The sequence below is a fragment of the Panulirus ornatus genome, chromosome 34, assembly GCF_036320965.1.
Source record: "Panulirus ornatus isolate Po-2019 chromosome 34, ASM3632096v1, whole genome shotgun sequence".
In the NCBI taxonomy this organism is placed as follows: Eukaryota; Metazoa; Arthropoda; class Malacostraca; order Decapoda; family Palinuridae; genus Panulirus; species Panulirus ornatus.
Window position 1 is genome coordinate 20,216,734 of NC_092257.1, and position 20,368 is coordinate 20,237,101.

Consider the following 20,368-nt stretch of genomic DNA (forward strand, 5'->3'; position numbering starts at 1 on the left):
GGTTTAATTTGTTCACATCCACTTTCTGGTTTTCATGTGTAATGCACCAAGATCACACTGTGGCCCTCTACCTATATCCATGCTCAGCAGACCTTTATGTGGTTTCCCTTGACCACATCATATTCCCTGTTGGGTAGATGGGTCAGTGGCTGTCTAGATTGATGGATTTATATCATCTTGATTAGCAATTGATGAGTACTCACTAGTCATTCATTTAAAAAGGTGACCACTCTTTTGGTAGTTTCCACTTTTCATTTTTATGTGGTGATTCCATTTATAGTTTAGGATTTGATAGGCATATCCTTCTGTGGCTCATGCATTAGTCAGGAATGGAATAAGGCCTAGTACTTTAAAAGTGATTTTCTTCCAGGATTCAACCAGCATACCATCAGAACTACAGAATACACAGCTTCCAGAGAACCCTAGCTTGGAAGGCTTAGTTGTTGGTATACCAAGGGAGTACCATTGGCCAGGCTTGAATAAGGAAGTAGTTGATGTATGGACAAAAGTTGCTGATCTCATGGAGACCTGTGGAGCCAGTGTAAGTTGGTAGCATTCATGTATGATGTGCTGTAATTAGATAATTAGTTATAAAACCCCTAGACCTATTTTAAGGGGCTCTAGTGACTTTGAGGCTGTACTTCAATTATGAGCAGAGAAATGATAGACTCCTTTAGAATATGAAGTCACTTCACAAGACCTTCATCCACTAATGATGATACATTTAACCAAAGATGACTTATTCACAATCTAACCAAGATGACTTTTCATTCCCAGTGTAACCACATACATGTAGAGTCAAGTAAATATTTATGATAGTATTGTACAACCCCAGGAACTCCTTCATTGAGCTTATGGATCTTTAATGCTGCATTCTACCATAATTGCCAACTAGCACTTTTTAGTGCCAAATTTGACTAAATTTGTTATGAAAAATCAGTTTAGTAATAAAGAATCTGGTAATGATGATTAGTTGGGATATTCATTGTAAGTGTGGCTCATGTTGAGGTGTCTGAGGAGTGACAGAATGCTTATATAGTGCCACTATATAAAGGCAAGGTGGATAAAAAAAAGAATGCTTTAACTAAGAGGTATAAGATTTGTTATTATACCTGATAATTTTTTATGTGAGATTAGTGATTGAGAGGTTGGTAGCATGTCCAGAGCATCAGGCTAGAGAGGCACATTTTATCTTTAGGATTAAGCGACATGAATGTGAAAGTTTTGGAAAGAAGGGCAGGTATGCAGTCTGCTGGTTGGGCAGGGGTAGAGAGAGAGAGAGTTGCTGTTTGTTGATAATAGGGTTTTGGTGGCAGATATGAGTGGAAAACTAGATGAGCTAGTTTGTGAGTTTGGGAGAGTGTGGGAAAGGGAATAGTTGAGAGTTTATATGAAAAAAAGACAGTGTATTATGTTCAGCAGTGGAAAGACACAGGCTTGTTGGAGTGTGAGTTTGAATGGAGAAAACCTGGAGGAAAAGGAATGTTTGGGATGTCTAGGAGTGGATACAGCAGCAGATGGAGCCATGGTAGCTGAAGTAGGCCATAGTATGTATAAGGGGGCTAAAGTCTTAGGTGCATTGAGGAGTGTGTCGAAAGATAGATTACTGCCTTTGAGGGTAAAGATTGGTATGTTTGATGGTACAGTAGTCCTAGCAGTGTTGTATGGATGTGAGGTGTGGGCCCTAGAAAAAAAAATATGAGGGGTTCATGAGGTGGAAATGCAGACAATATGTGGTGTGATGAGGGTTGAGCAATAAGAAATAACAGGATAAGAGACAGGTGTGTTAGTAGAAGTAGTGTGTAGTGAAATGAAGTGGAGTGAAAAATTCATTGAGGGATTAGGACCTGATGTGCAGGAGGGTGTGAGGCATGCACAGGATAAAGGAAATTGGAGCAGCGTAATATACTGTGGGTGATATGCTGTCAGTGAGCTGAACCAAGGCATAAGAAGTGGTCAGGGGAAATCCTGGAAAGGTGTCGGACATTGCCGTGGATTGGGGGCTTTGGATTCAGTGCATTATACGCAACTGTTGATAGGAGCAAATGAGACCTTTCTTCATCTATACGTGGCATTACCATACATTTCAGGAACTGATGAACAAATATGAAATATTATTATATTATTATTATGCATTATCACTGTTTCCTGTGTCAGCAAGGTAGTGCTAGGAAACAGAAAAAGAATGGCCCATCCACTCATATACACATGCACATACATGTACATAAACACCCACATACTCACATATACATATCAACATTTTTGTACATATACATACACATACACAGACATTTCATACATATACATGTACATATTCATATTTGTCTTCATCCTTTCCTGTCCCTACCCCATCCCACAGGAAACGTTATCCTCTGCTTAGGCGAGGTAGTGCCAGGAATACAGACAAAAAGACTCCATTCATTCACATTCAGTCTCTAGCTGTCATGTGTAATGCACCAAAAGTACAGCTCCCTGTCCACATCTAGGCCCCACAGACCTTTCCATGGTTTACTACAGACACTTCACTTGCCCTGGTTCAGTCGATTGACATCACATCAACCCCAGTATACCACATCATTCCAATTCACTCTATTCCTTGCACGCCTCTCACCTCCTGTATGTTCAGGCCCCGATCGCTCAAAATCTTTTGCACTCCATCCTTCACCTCCAATTTGGTCTCCCACTTCTCCTTGTTCCCTCCACCTCTGACACCATATATCCTCTTTGTCAGTCTTTCCTCACTCATTCTTTCCATATGTCCAAACCACTTCAACACACCTTCTGCTCTCTCAACCATACTCTTTTTATTTCCACACATCTCTCTTACCCTTTCATTACTTACTCGATCAAACCACCTCACACCATATATTGTCCTCAAACATTTCATTTCCAACACAGCCACCCTCTTCCAAACAACCCTATCTATAGCCCATGCCTCGCAACCATATAGCATTGTTGGAACTACTATTCCTTCAGACATACCCATTTTTGCTCTCTGAGATAACGTTCTCTCCTTCCACACATTCTTCATTGCTCCCAGAACCTTCGCCCCCTCCCCCACCATGTGACTCACTTCCACTTCCATGGTTCCATCCACTGCTAAGTCCTCTCCCAGATATCTAAAACACTTCACTTCCTCCAATTTCTCTCCATTCAAACTTACATCCCTATAACCTTGTCTCTCAACCCTGCTGAACCTAATAACCTTGCTCTTATTCACATTTAGTCTCAACTTTCTCCTTTCACACACTTTTCCAAACTCAGTTTCTCAAGGAAGGAAACTGCACTCCACAGAAAGTGTTTAATGTGCATGAGACTGGCTTATTAAGGAAGTGAATGCAAGCCAGCACCTTGATACTTTTCTCAGGAGGGAATGCAACGGGAGATTTTAAGCTTAAGCCTTTTCTAGTGTTAATTTCAGAACATTCCATGACTATGAAGGGCTATGTTAAGTCCATAATACCTATAATTTGACAAGAATTGTTGAATCAGATGTTTCAGGAGGTAATTAGGACAACCCTTGTCTCTTCTTACCAGTAACCCCTCACTCCATCCCATTCCACTCTATCACAAACTCTTTATCTGTAAATTTCCGTTAAATATGGTCTGCATTACCTGTGATACAGTAACAATGGCAATGGCTAAATCAGAGGATTAAGGGGGGAGTTGCATGTACAAGCCTAGTATATTCCCCCTTTCCCTCCTAGTAACCATCACTTCACCCCATTCCACTGACTACACAAACTTACTGAAAAAACATGATGTAGGCTCTATTACATGTTTTTTCAGTAAGTTTCCATTAATATATCATCTGTATTACCTCAATATGGCAACAGTTTCTGACTCATGTGATTCATGGGTTGAAAGACAAGTGCAGTGCTTCATGCTTTATCTCCTTGTAACGTCATTACACCCCATCCCACTACAGCAGCTCCTCAAGACCACATCACCCCCTCTTTCAGTGCTTTTTTCAGCAAGTTTCCATTAGAAATAATGTAAATTGCATCATGACAGAGTTCAATCTGAGCAACATGCCAGACTATAGCCTTGGATTTTTCTTGATTTTTTAAAAAAATGGATTTTCTTGAAAATTTCAGTATAGGTGCTATTAGGTATGCTGAATACGAATCTGTAGTCAAAACCTAAAAATTAATATAATTAGTGGAGTAATTAGCATATTAATATCATAATTACTCTAAAGGGTAATTAAAGGCTTCATAATATGAAATGCAATCATTTGACTCGAAATACTTAATCAGCATGTAAAATAACATCTATACCCAGATTTTCATTAAAATCTGAAGAAGTTGAAAATCTGAGAAAAATGCAAGGCCTTGGATTTTTCTTGATTTTTTTCACAAAATGGATTTTCTTGAGAATTTCAGGATAGATGCTTTTAGGTTTGCTGAATACGAATCTGTGGTCAAAACCCAAAAATTCATGTAATTAGTCAAGTATTTAGCATATTGATTTTATTATAATCAATCTTAGGGGTAATTAAAGGTATTAATAATGCGAAATGCAGTCATTTGACTCAAAATACTTAATCAGCATGTAAAATAACATATATACCCAGATTTTCATTAAAATCTGAAGAAGTTGAAAATCTGATGAAAATGCAAGCCTATAGCCTTGGATTTTTCTTCATTTTTCTCAAAACATGGATTTTCTTGAGAATTTCAGTATAGATGCTTTTACGTATGCTGCATACAAATCTGTGGTCAAAAATAAGCTGACACTGCTTGATATGGAGGGAAAAGTGTTACTGTCATTTTGTGGCATGCCATGCCTTCTTATTAGTAGACTGTTCTCTCTGGTTTTTTGTTGGCTAAGCACATTATCTAAGGTTTATTATTGGTTGAAGTAAGAAGATAGTCAACTTAGAATGATGTAATCACAATATGTAGGCAATTTCTTTGTGGATACTAATAGTATTTGTTCCAGACTGGGATAGAGGCAGATGTATGTCAGGATCCAAATAGAATTCTCTTGTAGAAAGAAAAAATAATTCCTTAAATTTGGGATTAAAAGGTTAGACAGTATGATGATTAAAGTGATATTAATACTTGAGAAACAGTGATAGATGTGGATACCAAAAATGTGCATATATGTGCATATTCACAGATATTATTCTAAAATTGAGAGAAATACATTTACTTGAGAACATTAGATATAAACATATGATATGCATGTTGCCTAAAAACTGGGAAATGTAGTAAATTCTTTGCAGGGAAGTAGTGCAAATGACTGGGAGATGTATGAAAGAAAACAGGAGGAGGTTAAGAGAAAGGTGCAAGAGGTGAAAAAGAGGGCAAATAATAGTTGGGGTGAGAGAATAAAAAGATGTTTTGGAAGGAGGTAAATAAGGTGCATAAGACAAGAGAACAAATGGGAACATTGGTGAAGGGGGCAAATGGGGAGGCAATAACAAGTAGTGATGAAGTTAGAAGGAGATAGATTGAATATTTTGAAGGTTTGTTGAATATGTGTGATGATAGAGTGGCCGATATAAGATGTTTTGGTCGGGGTGGTGTGCGAAGTGAGAGAGTCGGGGAGAATGGTTTGCGTTGATGATAGAGTGGCAGATATAAGATGTTTTGGTCGGGGTGGTGTGCGAAGTGAGAGAGTCAGGGAGAATGGTTTGGTGAACAGAGAAGAGGTAGTGAAAGTTTTACGGAAGATAAAAGCTGGCAAGGTGGCAGGTTTGGATGGTATTGCAGTGGAATTTATAAAAAAAAAGTGGGTGACTGTGTTATTGATTGGTTGGTAAGGATACTCAGTATGTATGGATCATGGTGAAGTGCCTGAGGATTGGCGGAATGCTTGCATAGTCCCATTGTACAAAGGCAAAGAGGATAAAGGTGAGTGTTCAGATTACAGAGGCATGTGCTTGTTGAGTATTCCTGGGAAATTATATGAGAGGGTATTGATTAAGAGGGTGAAGACATGTACAGAGCATCAGATTGGGGAAGAGCAGTGTGGTTGCAGAAGTGGTAGAGGATGTGTGGATCAGGTGTTTGCTTTCAAGAATGTATGCGAGAAATACTTAGAAGAACAGATGAATTTGTATGTAGCTTTTATGGATCTGGAGAAGGCTTATGATAGGGTTGATAGAGATGCTTTGTAGAAGGTTTTAAGAGTATATGGTGTGGGAGGTAAGTTGCTAGAAGTAGTGAAAAGTTTTTACCAAGGATGTATGGCATGTGTGCGAGGAGGAAGAGAGGAAAGTGATTGGTTCCCAGTGAATGTCAGCTTGCGGCAGGGGTGCATGGTTGTTTAATTTGTTTATGGATGGGATGGTTAGGGAGGTGAATGCAAGAGTTTTGGAGAGAGGGGCAAGTATGCAGTCTGTTGTGGATGAGAGTGCTTGGGAAGTGAGTCGGTTGTTGTTTGCTGATGATACAGCGCTGGTGACTGATTCAGGTGAAAAACTGCAGAAGTTGGTGACTGGGTTTGGTAAAGTGTGTGAAAGAAGAAAGTTGAGAGTAAATGTGAATAAGAGCAAGGTTATTAGGTTCAGTAGGGTTGAGGGACAAGTTAATTAGGAGGTAAGTTTGAATGAAGAAAAACTGGAGGAAGTGAAGTGTTTTAGATATCTGGGAGTGGACCTAACAGCGGATGGAACCATGGAAGCGTAAGTGAGTCCCAGAGTGGGGGAGGGAGTGAAGGTTCTGAGAGCGTTGAAGAATGTGTAGAAGGCGAGAATGTTATCTCAGAAAGCAAAAATGGGTATATTTGAAGGAATAGTGGTTCCAACACTGTTATATGGTTGCAAGGCATGGACTATAGATAGGGTTGTGTGGAAGAGGGTGGATGTGTTGGAAATGAAATGTTTGAGGACGTTATGTGGTGTGAGGTGGTTTGATCAAGTAAGTAATGAAAGGGTAAGAGAGATGTGTGGTAATAAAAAGAGTGTGGTTGAGAGAGCAAAGGAGTGCTTGTTGAAATAGTTTGGAGACATGGAAAGAATGAGTGAGGAATGATTGACAAAGAGGACGTATGAGCCAGAGGTGGAGGGAAGAAGGAGAACCGGGAGACCAAATTGGAGGTGAAAGGATGAAGTGAAAAAGATTTTGAGTGATCTGGGCCTGAACAGACAGGAGGGTGAAAGGAATGCAAGGAATAGAGTGAATTGGAATGATGTGGTATACCACAGTGGACATGCTGTCAATGGATTGAACTAGGGCATGTGAAGCATCTGGGGTAAACCGTGGAAAGGTATATGGGGCCTGGTTGTGGAAAGGGAGCTGTGGTTTCGATGCATTACACATGAGAGCTAGAGACTGAGTGTGAACAAATGTGGCCTTTTTTTGTCTGTTCCTGGCGCTGCCTCACTTTGGGGGGAATGCTATTTCGTGTGTGGCAGGATGGTGTTGGGAATTTATGAAGGCAGCAAGTATGGATATGTACATGTGTATATATGTATATTTCTGTGTATGTATATATATGTTGAAATGTATATGTATGTATATGTTGTGTGAGCGTTTATATATATACATGTGTATGTGGGTGGGTTGGGCCATTCCTTGTCTGTTTCCTTGCGATATCTTGCTAACATGGGAGTCGGCAGGTAAGTTTAATAAAAGATAAAAAAAAATAGTAAATAGATGAGTATTGACGTGAAGTTTCTCTTTGAAGTGTCTACAACCCATAGCTTATTTGATGTTTATAGATAAAATATCATTATAAACATTAGGAACTTTATGTAAAGTTTCATGCTGGATGTATTAACTTTATAATGTAGCTTTATTAATTCAATTCTCTTTTGATATTCGTCTTGTTACAGGTTCAAGAGGTGTCTCTGCCGCATACAAAATATTCTATTGTTTGCTACTCAGTCTTAAATCCCTGTGAGGTGGCTTCTAACTTTACAAGGTATACAGGAGTTGGATATGGTCATCAAGTAGAATCCCATGACTCTATGGAGGCAATGTATGCCTTGACACGCTCTGCTGGCTTGAACGAGACTGTAAGAGGTCGGATCCTAGCTGGAAACTACTTTCTTTTAAAGGAGAATAAAAACGACTATTTCAACCAAGCTTTGAAGGTATGAAATTAAAGATATTTTTAAGAGCCTGTCAATTATGTGTTAGAAATGTCTTAATTATTGTAGATACAATTTTTAACATTTCATAAATGTATGTAGTCAGCAAATATGAATGACCTCTGTATTATTTTGTTTGGAAAAGTAAGTTTGCAATAAACACCAAAAAGGAAAGGGATGTAAACAGGAATTTGCTGAGAGAAACCACCATGTGATACACAAAAGATTGAGAGTATTGTTGATGTGAGATAGAGATATGCTAGAGATTTCTTTTTTATTCATAATTGCTTCTCCCATCTTAACTAGTTAGCGTTTGGAAAAAATGAACAATACACAGTCTCATCTTCATACATCCATTTATTTATTTTATTTTACTTTGTCGCTGTCTCCCACGTTAGCGAGGTAGCACAGGGAAACACACGAAAGAATGGCCCAACCCACCCACATACACATGTATATACATACATGTCCACACACGCAAATATACGTACCTATACGTCTCAACATATACATATATACACATGTACATAATTCATACTGTCTGCCTTTATTCATTCCCATCACATCCCCGCCACACATGAAATAACAACCCCCTCCCCCTGCATGTGCGTGAGGTAGCGCTAGGAAAAGACAACAAAGGCCACATTCGTTCACACTCAGTCTCTAGCTGTCATGTAATAATGCACCGAAACCACAGCTCCCTTTCCACATCCAGGCCCCACAGAACTTTCCATGGTTTACCCCAGATGCTTCACATGCGCTGGTTCAATCCATCGACAACACATCGACCCCGGTATACCACATCGTTCCAATTCACTCTATTCCTTGCACGCCTTTCACCCTCCTGCATCTTCAGGTTCCGATCACTCAAAATCTTTTTCACTCCATCTTTTTACCTCCAGTTTGGTCTCCCACTTCTCCTCGTTCCCTCCACCTCTGACACATATATCCTCTTAGTCAATTTTTCCTCACTCATTCTCTCCATGTGACCAAACCATTTCAAAACACTCTCTTCTGCTCTCTCAACCACACTCTTTTTATTACCACACATCTCTCTTACCCTATTATTACTTACTCGATCAAACCACCTCACACCACATATTGTCCTCAAACATCTCATTTCCAGCACATCCACCCGCCTCTGTACAACTCTATCTATAGCCCACGCCTCGCAACCACATAACATTGTTGGAACCACTATTCCTTCAAACATACCCATTTCTGCTTTCTGAGATAATGTTCTTGACTTCCACACATCCTTCAACGCTCCCATAACTTTTGCCCCCTCCCCCACCCTGTGATTCACTTCTGCTTCCATGGTTCTATCTGCTGCCAAATCCACTCCCAGATATCTAAAACACTTCACTTCCTCCAGTTTTTCTCCATTCAGACTTACCTCCCAATTGACATGTCCCTCAACCCTACTGTGCCTAATAACCTTGCTCTTATTCACATTAACTCTCAGCTTTTTTCTTTCACACACTACCAAACTCAGTCACCAGCTTCTGCAGTTTCTCACACGAATCAGCCACCAGCGCTGTATCATCAGCGAACAACAACTGACTCACTTCCCAAGCTCTTTCATCCACAACAGACTGCATACTTGCCCCTCTTTCCAAAATTCTTGCATTCACCTCCCTAACAACCCCATCCATAAACAAATTAAACAACCATGGAGACATCACGCACCCCTGCTGCAAACCAACATTCACTGAGAACCAATCACTTTCCTCTCTTCCTACAGGTACACATGCCTTACATCCTCGATAAAAACTTTTCACTGCTTCCAACAACTTGCCTCCCTCACCATATATTCTTAATACCTTCCAAGAGCATCTCTATCAACTCTATCATATGCCTTCTCCAGATCCATAAATGCTACATACAAATCCATTTGCTTTTCTAAGTATTTCTCACATATATTCTTCAAAGCAAACACCTGATCCACACATCCTCTACCACTTCTGAAACCACACTGCTCTTCCCCAATCTGATGCTCTGTACGTGCCTTCACCCTCTCAATCAATACCCTCCCATATAATTTACCAGGAATACTCAACTTATACCTCTGTAATTTGAGCACTCACTCTTATCCCCTTTGCCTTTGTACGATGGCACTATGCAAGCATTCCGCCAATCCTCAGGCACCTCACTATGAATCATACATACATTAAATAACCTTACCAACCAGTGCAAAGTGAGAGGGTTAGGGAAAATGATTTGGTAAACAGAGAAGAGGTAGTGAAAGCATTGCGGAAGATGAAAGCCGGCAAGGCAGCAGGTTTGGATGGTATTGCAGTGGAATTTATTAAAAAAGGGGGTGACTGTATTGTTGACTGGTTGGTAAGGTTATTTAATGTATGTATGACTCATGGTGAGGTGCCTGAGGATTGGCGGAATGCGTGCATAGTGTCATTGTACAAAGGCAAAGGGGATAAGAGTGAGTGCTCAAATTACAGAGGTATAAGTTTGTTGAGTATTCCTGGTAAATTATATGGGAGGGTATTGATTGAGAGGGTGAAGGCATGTACAGAGCATCAGATTGGGGAAGAGCAGTGTGGTTTCAGAAGTGGTAGAGGATGTGTGGATCAGGTGTTTGCTTTGAAGAATGTATGTGAGAAATACTTAGAAAAGCAAATGGATTTGTATGTAGCATTTATGGATCTGGAGAAGGCATATGTTAGAGTTGATAGAGATGCTCTGTGGAAGGTATTAAGAATATATGGTGTGGGAGGAAAGTTGTTAGAAGCAGTGAAAAGTTTTTATCGAGAATGTAAGGCATGTGTACGTGTAGGAAGAGAGGAAAGTGATTGGTTCTCAGTGAATGTAGGTTTGCGGCAGGGGTGTTTGATGTCTCCATGGTTGTTTAATTTGTTTATGGATGGGGTTGTTAGGGAGGTGAATGCAAGAGTTTTGGAAAGAGGGGCAAGTATGAAGTCTGTTGGGGATGAGAGAGCTTGGGAAGTGAGTCAGTTGTTGTTCGCTGATGATACAGCGCTGGTGGCTGATTCATGTGAGAAACTGCAGAAGCTGGTGACTGAGTTTGGTAAAGTGTGTGGAAGAAGAAAGTTAAGAGTAAATGTGAATAAGAGCAAGGTTATTAGGTACAGTAGGGTTGAGGGTCAAGTCAATTGGGAGGTGAGTTTGAATGGAGAAAAACTGGAGAAAGTGAAGTGTTTTAGATATCTGGGAGTGGATCTGGCAGCGGATGGAACCATGGAAGCGGAAGTGGATCATAGGGTGGGGGAGGGGGCGAAAATTCTGGGGGGCCTGAAGAATGTGTGGAAGTCGAGAACATTATCTCGGAAAGCAAAAATGAGTATGTTGGAAGGAATAGTGGTTCCAACAATGTTGTATGGTTGCGAGGCGTGGGCTATGGATAGAGTTGTGCGCAGGAGGATGGATGTGCTGGAAATGAGATGTTTGAGGACAATGTGTGGTGTGAGGTGGTTTGATCGAGTGAGTAACGTAAGGGTAAGAGAGATGTGTGGAAATAAAAAGAGCGTGGTTGAGAGAGCAGAAGAGGGTGTTTTTAAGTGGTTTGGGCACATGGAGAGAATGAGTTAGGAAAGATTGACCAAGAGGATATATGTGTCGGAGGTTGAGGGAACGAGGAGAAGAGGGAGACCAAATTGGAGGTGGAAAGATGGAGTGAAAAAGATTTTGTGTGATCGGGGCCTGAACATGCAGGAGGGTGAAAGGAGGGCAAGGAATAGAGTGAATTGGGGCGATGTGGTATACCGGGGTTGACGTGCTGTCAGTGGATTGAATCAAGGCATGTGAAGCGTCTGGGGTAAACCATGGAAAGCTGTGTAGGTATGTATATTTGCGTGTGTGGACGTATGTATATACATGTGTATGGGGGGGGGTAGGGCCATTTCTTTCGTCTGTTTCCTTGCGCTACCTCGCAAACGCGGGAGACAGCGACAAAGTATAATAAATATAATAATAATAACCAACCAGTCAACAATCCAGTCACCCCCTTTTTTGATAAATTCCACTGCAATACCATCCAAACCTGCTGCCTTGCCGGCTTTCATCTTCCGCAAAGCTTTTACTACCTCTTCTCTGTTTACCAAAGCTTTTTCCCTAACCCTCTCACTTTGCACACCACCTCGATCAAAACACCCTATATCTGCCACTCTATCATCAAATACATTCAGCAAACCTTCAAAATACTCACTCCATCTCCTTCTCACATCACTCTACTTGTTATCACCTCCCCATTAGCCCCCTTCACTGAAGTTCCCATTTGCTCCCTTGTCTTACACACTTTATTTACCTCCTTCCAAAACATCTTTTTATTCTCCCTAAAATTTAATGATACTCTCTCACCCCAACTCTCATTTGCCCTCTTTTTCACCTCTTGCACCTTTCTCTTGACCTGCCTTTTTCTTTTATACATCTCCCACTCATTTGCATTTTTTCCCTGCAAAAATCGTCCAAATGCCTCTCTCTTCTCTTTCACTAATAATCTTACCTCCTCATCCAACCATTCACTACTCTTTCTAATCAACCCACCTCCCACGCTTCTCATGCCACAAGCATCTTTTGCGCAAGCCATCACTGCTTCCCTAAATACATCCCATTCCTCCCTCACTCCCCTTACCTCCTTTGTTCTCACCTTTTTCTATTTTGTACTCAGTCTCTCCTGGTACTTCCTCACACAAGTCTCCTTCCCAAGCTCACTTACTCTCACCACTCTCTTCACCCCGACATTCTCTCTTCTTTTCTGAAAACCCCTACAAATCTTCACCTTCGCCTCCTCAAGATAATGATCAGACATCCCTCCAGTTGCATCCCTCCAGAGGCATGGGCTATATATAGGGTTGTACAGAGGAGGGTGGATGTGTTGGAAATGAAATGTTTGAGGACAATATGTGGAGTGAAGTAGTTTGATCAAGTAAGTAATGAAAGGGTAAGAGAGATGTGTGGTAATAAAAAGTGTGGTTGAGAGAGCAGAAGAGGGTGTATTGAAATGGTTTGGTCACATGGAGAGAATGAGTGAGGAAAGATTGACAAAGAGGATATATGTGTCAGAGTTGGGGAGAATGAGAAGTGGGAGACTAAATTGGAGGTGGAAGGATGGAGTGAAAAAGATTTTGAGCAATTGGGGCCTGAATATACTGGAGGGTGAAAGGCTTGCAAGGAATAGAGTGAATTAGAACGATGTAGTATACCGGGTTGACATGCTGCCAGTGGATTGAACTAGGGCATGTGAAGCCTCTGGGGTAAACCATGGAAAGTTTTGTGGGGCCTGGATGTGGAAAGGGAGCCATGGTATCAGTGCATTACACATGGACAGCTAGAGACTTGGGTGTGAATTAATGTGGCCTTTGTTTTCTTTTCCTAGTGCTACCTCACATGTGTGGGAGGAGGAGGGTGCCATTTCATGTGTGGCGGGGTGGCGACGGGAATGGATCAATGCATCAAGTATGAATATATACATGTGTATATATGTATATGTCTGTGTATGTATATGTATGTATACATTGAAATGTATAGGTATGTATGTGTGTGTGTGGGCATTTATATATATATATACATGTGTATGTGGGTGGGTTGGGCCATTCTTTCGTCTCTTTCCTTGCACTACCTCACTAATGCAGGAGACAGTGACTAAGTATGATAAAAAATAGATAATGATAATAAAAGGATTCATGGGTATATTTGAAGGAATGGTGGTTCCAACAGTGTTATTTGGGTGGGAGGATTGCAATAGAGTTGTGCAGAAGAGTGTGGATGTGTTGGAAATGAGATGTTTGAGGACAATATGTGGTGTGAGGTGGTTTGATCGAGTAAGTAATAATAGGGTAAGAGAGATGTGTGGTAATAAAAAGAGTGTGGTTGAGAGAGCAGAAGAGAGTATTTTGAAATGGTTTGGTCACATGGAGAGAATGAGTGAAGAAAGATTGACAAAGAGGATATATGTGTCAGAGGTGGAGGGAACGAGGAGAAGTGGGAGACCAAATTGGAGGTGGAAGGATGGAGTGAAAAAGATTTTAAGTGATTGGGGCCTGAACATACAGGAGGGTGAAAGGCATGCAAGGAATAGAGTGAATTGGAATGATGTGGTATACCAGGGTCGACGTGCTGTCAGTGGATTGAACCAAGGCATGTGAAGCATCTGGGGTAAACCATGGAAAGTTTTGTGGGGCCTGGATGTGGAAAGGGAGCTGTGGTTTCAGTGCATTACACATGACAACTAGAGACTGAGTGTGAACGAATGTGGCCTTTGTTGTCTTTTCCTTGCGCTACCTCACGTGCTTGCGGGGGAAGGGGGTGTCATTTTCATGTGTGGCGGGGTGGCGGCGGGAATGGAAAGGTAGCATGTATATCTGTGTATGTATATGTATGTGTACGTTGAAATGTATAGGTATGTATATGTGCATGTGTGGGCGTTTATGTATATTCATGTGTATGTGGGTGGGTTGGGCCATTCTTTTGTCTGTTTCCTTGTGCTACCTTCAAAGTATAATAATGTTGGTTGGGTTGGGCCATTCTTTTGTCTGTTTCCTTGCGCTACCTTCAAAGTATAATAATGAAATATATAAAGGATTTATGGTAATTTGGAGGCCCCTTTGTTGTCTCAGAGCCTCGTACAATTGCAGGGGTTGCAGGCCCTTAATGCCACCACTAGGTGGTATCCATGGTGATGGTAGAGGGATTGGAGGTGATGGTGGAGGTATTTTATTGAAGTAGAGTTCACTTAAACACTAACACTTATATAAACTTACATTACAATTAAAGTGCTACTTTTGTAAACACTGTTTACAAGATATAATTTGCACATTGTACACTTAACTCTGTTAAGCCCTTTACTGCTCTTTTCAATAAGCCACTTAAATGTGGGGAAAGTTCCAGAGGAATGGGACTTTGCTAATGTAATACTGATATGCAAAATTGTTAATAAATCACTGCCCAGCAAATATTGCCCAGTTCGCTAAACAACTGTTGTTGGTATACTTATTGAGACCATCATTAGGATAAGACTGTAAACTATTTAAAGGAAAACCACTTGATAAATGATTCTCATCCTGGGTTTTGATGAAATTGCTCATGCCTAACAAATCTCAATTTCTTTTATGATACAATCATGATGTCTTATGAAAGTAAAGTAGTTGATGTCATCTATTTAGATCCCCAAAAAGCATTCAGTAAAGTTCCACATCCAAGGTTGCTAACAGAAGATATCATATAGTGTAGATAGGGTTGTCTTTTAATGGTTGGGAAATTGTTGACTAGTAGTAAAAAATGAGTAGTGATTCATGGGCAAGCCTCAGAATGATTAGACATAATAAGTGGTATGCCAAAGTTTATTGTAGGTACAAGCATATGACTCTTATGGTGAAATTATCACACATCTGGTTGCCGAGAGTAGCCTTTCTAACCGTGTGAGCACCAGAAACCCACCTTTTTGTTCCACATGCTATCTTCAGGGAAGGATGTTATTCTTTTTTCTATTCTTCCTGGTTGCCACTTCGTTTTGGGAATTTCACTTCAGGTCTCTGTACTTCTTCCCTTGTGCTTTAAAATGATTGCCTTTGATTCTTACCTGGAAGTAAGAAATGCCTTCGATTCTTACCTGGAAGTAAGAAAATGTGGGTTCACATTGTACATTGGGCACTCAGGGCATGCAATCAGAGGGCTGCCTCCTGCAAAACTTCATCAGTGCCTCTCCTCATTCAGGAGGTCAAGATGTAATTGGACCTAGAGTACATCAGGAACATTGCTGCTTTACATTAGCTTGAGTTGAATTTTATCATTCATTTACCTGACCAATTCTGGTGTTTCTTTAGGTCCTTAGTGAAGTTGATGCAGTCCTTGCTTTTAACTTCCCTCATGACCTTTGCTTCATCTGCAAACATATTCAGGTAGGAGTTCATGCCTTTAAGGAAGTAATAGTTCCACAACAGAGCCTTGTAGCACTCTTATGGTCACCTCATCCCATTTAGAGAAAGTTCCTTTGACATATGTCCTTTCTTCCTTTCCTCTGAGATAATCCTCTTTCAGTTAAAGGAGTTTACCCCTGATTACTATCTGGTTATCCAACTTTTTAATCAGACTCCCATGCATTAGTGTCAAATTCTTTCTGGCAATCCCAATACAGTCTACCTAGTCTTCCCTTTTGTCTTAGACAGAGCTCACTCTCTCATAGTATTTTAAGAGGTTTATTTCTATATTTTTTCTTATGCAGGCATTCCATACATGATCAACCCACCCTACAGTGTGCATTGTCTGGCACTTTTTTCTTTTCCAATGCATTCAACATATTCTGGTCTTTTGCATTCAGGACCCAAGACTAACATCCATACAACATTCTAAGGATAACTGTATCTTCAGACATATCCATTTTCCTCATAAGAAATGTAGTCCTATCCATTCATTGACCTCCTCTGGTTTCATCCACTGCAGTGATCATTCCCATGAACCCAAAGCATTCCAGTTTCCATTAGGTCCTCCTTTTTCAAACGTGATCACATACCATTCTGCTGCACCTCATTATCTTACTCTTTTCACATTCACTGTCTGCTTTCTCCTGGAGTTTCAGGAGTCTTCTTCTAGAGCAGCTGCTGACAGCAACTGATTCACCTTCCATGACCTCCAGCCCCCTTTATACCACAGACCTGCTCCTTGCATTCACCTCCCTCACTGTCTTTCCCATATGATTGCATTAAACAACCATGGTGATACATGATGCACCAAATGGAAAATGAGATCATGTAATACTCAAGTTTGACAGTACGAGAACATTTAAAGAGCAGAGGTGAGGGAAATCATTGTAATGCTCAAGATTGCCTATGTGGTAAATGAAAATATTAGAGGAGCAGAGGTGAGACAAAGTAAAAAGAGGAAAAATAATAATGGAAACTACACAAATCTTATCAATATTTATGGAAATGGGTTTCAGTAGCCAAGAATCAGGGCTTTGTGATGAGTATTCAGAGAAATTTACAACTTTGTGAGGGAGTAGGAACATGGTTACCTCTAGCCAGAGGGAATATTAAGAACAAGAAGTGAACATTTTAATAAAAGATATCAAAAAGCCAAGCAGCTTTGAGATGTGCATTGGTGAAGATATAGATGGTACTCCAACCAGCCTTGTAATTGTAAGGTATAAGAGAGCAAGAAATGAGTACACCAGGATAAGAATGGAAGAACAAAGAAACCTTGGAAATAATATTATAGATGGAAGGAGAAAATCCAAAAATTTTCTTTAAAGTCATCAGGAATCACTTGTCAGTTAAAGAGCAGCTAAGGATTTTAGAGGGAAGAATTGTAGAAGATGATGTGAGGAACTGATTAAGCTCATAAATGTTTTCATCATGGAAGAAACTGTAATCCCAACACCAATGAGTTGGAATGGACAGGTTTTAGAAAGCAATGGAAAATTTAGAAGACAGTGACAAAATACTAAAAGGTCTTGACCCATACAAGGTTCATGGTCCTGAGGATATTTCCCCATATGTGCTTTAAATCTATGTGGATAAGCTTGATAAGACACCTGAAATACCATGGTAAGGAAATGGAAAAGGGGAAAAATGTCATACTTTTGTATAAGAAAGGAGACTAGGAACAAGCAGTGAAATACAGGTAGGTTTCACCGATGAGTGCAGTCTGTAAGGTTCTAGGAACGATAATAAGAAAGCAAGTGAATGACTTTCTATTGAGGAAAAATTACCTAAAAGAGATACAGCATAGTTTTAGGGATAGAACATGTGTAACAAACTTCTAAGACTTTTGCGAGAGAGTGAACTCAATTCTAGACAAAAGGGAAGGCTGGGTGGGTAACTGCATGGGAGGCTGATTAAGAGATTGGATCAACAGACAAAAAAATAAGGGGGAAATTCCTCTGACTGAATGAAAATTATCTTGATGGAAGAAAACAAAGGGCGCATGTCAGATATGCCTTCTCCGTATTGGTCATGGTGACCTGTGGAATGCCACTGGGTTCTATTCTGTGACCATTACTGTTTTTGATATATGTATATGACTTCCTGGAAGATATGAACCCCTACTTGAATGTGTTTGCAAATGATACAACATTTATAAGGGAGGCAAAAAGCTAGGAGAATAGCATTAATTTAAAGGGTACCTAAACTGACACCAAAGTTAGTCTGATATGTGGTTAATGAAATTCAACATAGCAAATGTAAAGTAATGAGGGCGGGACAAAGTGAATGAAGGCCTTAATATCATTATTATTTAGCTGAAGGAAACTTTAGGATTCTGTGTGTGAGGACGTGGGAGTTTACGTTGCCCCTAACCTGTTGCCAGAGCCCCATGCTAGGAGAATAGTGAAGGATACAAACTGTCTGCTGGCAACTGTTAGAATAGATTTTAAGTATATGGATAAGGATATGTTTAAAAAGATGTTCATATCTTATGTAAGGTTAAAAATATATAATGCTTTTCAATTTTGTTCTGCTTCTAAAGAAGCAGAGATTGCTAATAGAGAAGGTCCAGAGGAGGGCAACAAAGACTGCACCAGAATCAAGGGGGCTGAGTTACAGTGAAAGAGTACAGGCTTTAAATTTGCCTATCTTTGATGAAAGGAGAGCATTAAGTTATTCATCACTTTATTGTGTCTATGAAGTTCTCAAGGATTTTATGTCTAGCAGTCATAACATTGTTTCAGTTATTGCAGTTTAAATTTGCTGTGTTCATTTTCTAACTCAGTGAACAAGCTCATTGTTTGTTATTTTGTAAGACATCCACCACATAGAGAACACTACATTAACCATCTTAGCTCTCTCTCTCTCTTAAGGGAGAGTATTTTCTCATGTAAATTATTTCATGCTAATTTTTAAAAATTCTTTCACCTATTGCACTGTAGTAAAACTGCAGAGTAGATTGTTTATTTGTTACTGTATAAGACGTTTCACCACTTACAAATACCAAATTAACCACCTAAGCTGCCTCTTTACCTTGTAGGAATAGTTCTTCGTGCAGGGACCACAAGCACTAGTAGAGATAGATTTTCACAAGTGTGCATCCTTATATCATTTACAAACACTAGAATAACCACCTCAGTTGTGTCTTTCCCCTGGAGGAGTAATTCCTCATGCAGGAACCACAAGCAGTAATGTTGATATGTTTTCACAGGTACGCCGCCTTATATCACAAGATTTCGATAAAGTTTGGTCCAGTGGTGTTCATGTCCTTCTTACTCCAGTAACACTGTCTGCTGCACTCAGGTATACTAAAATATTTTTTGGTCATATCATAATCATCTTTGAAATTAAGATCTTATTTTCCATTTCTTGAAAAGGGATGTCTTAAAAAATGACCAAAAGTTAGTTGCAGCTATTAAGAAACTTGCCAGTGTTGAAGTCCAGTATCTATGTATTTGTTATCATAGATATTGGGAGTTTTGCAACTCTTCCATTTTTAGAGATGAAAATTTTTTGTCAATACTGTATTTTGAATTGTGTTGACTCATTGGATATGACTTCCTCACTTATGTTTACATGATATTTTGCTCAACTTTTTAGTGTGTACCTTAATTACTCAGTATTTGATGTGCCACTTATGGCTTGAAGGATATCTGAAGTAGAATTTCCTTCAGCCATGCTGTCATGAAACATATCACATTCCTCTTTAATTACTTTCCTCCTGTGTACGGACTTGGTTACCTATCTGCACTGGCTTTTAATCTCCTCTTGCATCTGCCACCATTATTAATTTTTGCAGTTTTCCATACTTATTGTCTCGTTCATATTTGAACTTGATGTCCAGGTTTCAAAGCCTGAAGGTAGACATAGTATACTGCAGCTAGATTGTACATCAAGACTTTGAATAGAATTGTAAATTACATGATGAGCTCAAAAAAAAATTATTGTATAGGGAACTTCCCCAAACTACTGCAAGTGACTGATCACTGATAAGTAATTTTTAATGATTTTGTTAAACACTTTTGGCTTATCTGATAAGACTGCAGTATCATACTTCAGATCTTTCTATACAGTAAGAACCACAAATTTCTTTTCCAATCTCACTCAAGCCAGCTTGGATAACTTTAATATATGCTACGATAGGGAGCAGAAATTGTTCAGTCTCTCATATAGAATGCAGCTTGGTTTTAGATTAGCCTTTTTCCAGTTCATTTCTCATGTAGAGCAGATATTTCCAGTTTAATAGTGTTTTAAAGGCAGATCTTTGAAGATCATATCTTGGTAAACCAGCTGGCATATTAAAGTTTTGGATCTGAGCAATGAATCACTGTTTCAAATTGATTTGACTCATTGTCACAGTAAGTGAACCAATCATCTGTTCAAGTGAAAGTGGCTATGATTTTTCATTCTTGTAAGTATTACTTACAAG

The 20,368-nt window shown here is 39.8% G+C and overlaps 1 protein-coding gene across 7 annotated transcripts in view; it reads left to right on the forward strand.

The window, feature by feature from the left end:
* Positions 1 to 20,368, forward strand: part of GatA (glutamyl-tRNA(Gln) amidotransferase subunit A, mitochondrial) — a 106,772-nt gene that overhangs the window by 53,641 nt on the left and 32,763 nt on the right. For all 7 annotated transcript variants that reach the window (XM_071682701.1, XM_071682702.1, XM_071682699.1 and 4 more), the window contains exons 6-8: positions 371 to 541; positions 7,787 to 8,047; positions 19,151 to 19,242. In XM_071682701.1, coding sequence (XP_071538802.1) covers positions 371 to 541; positions 7,787 to 8,047; positions 19,151 to 19,242 — 524 coding nt within the window. The remainder of the gene's footprint in view (positions 1 to 370; positions 542 to 7,786; positions 8,048 to 19,150; positions 19,243 to 20,368) is intronic.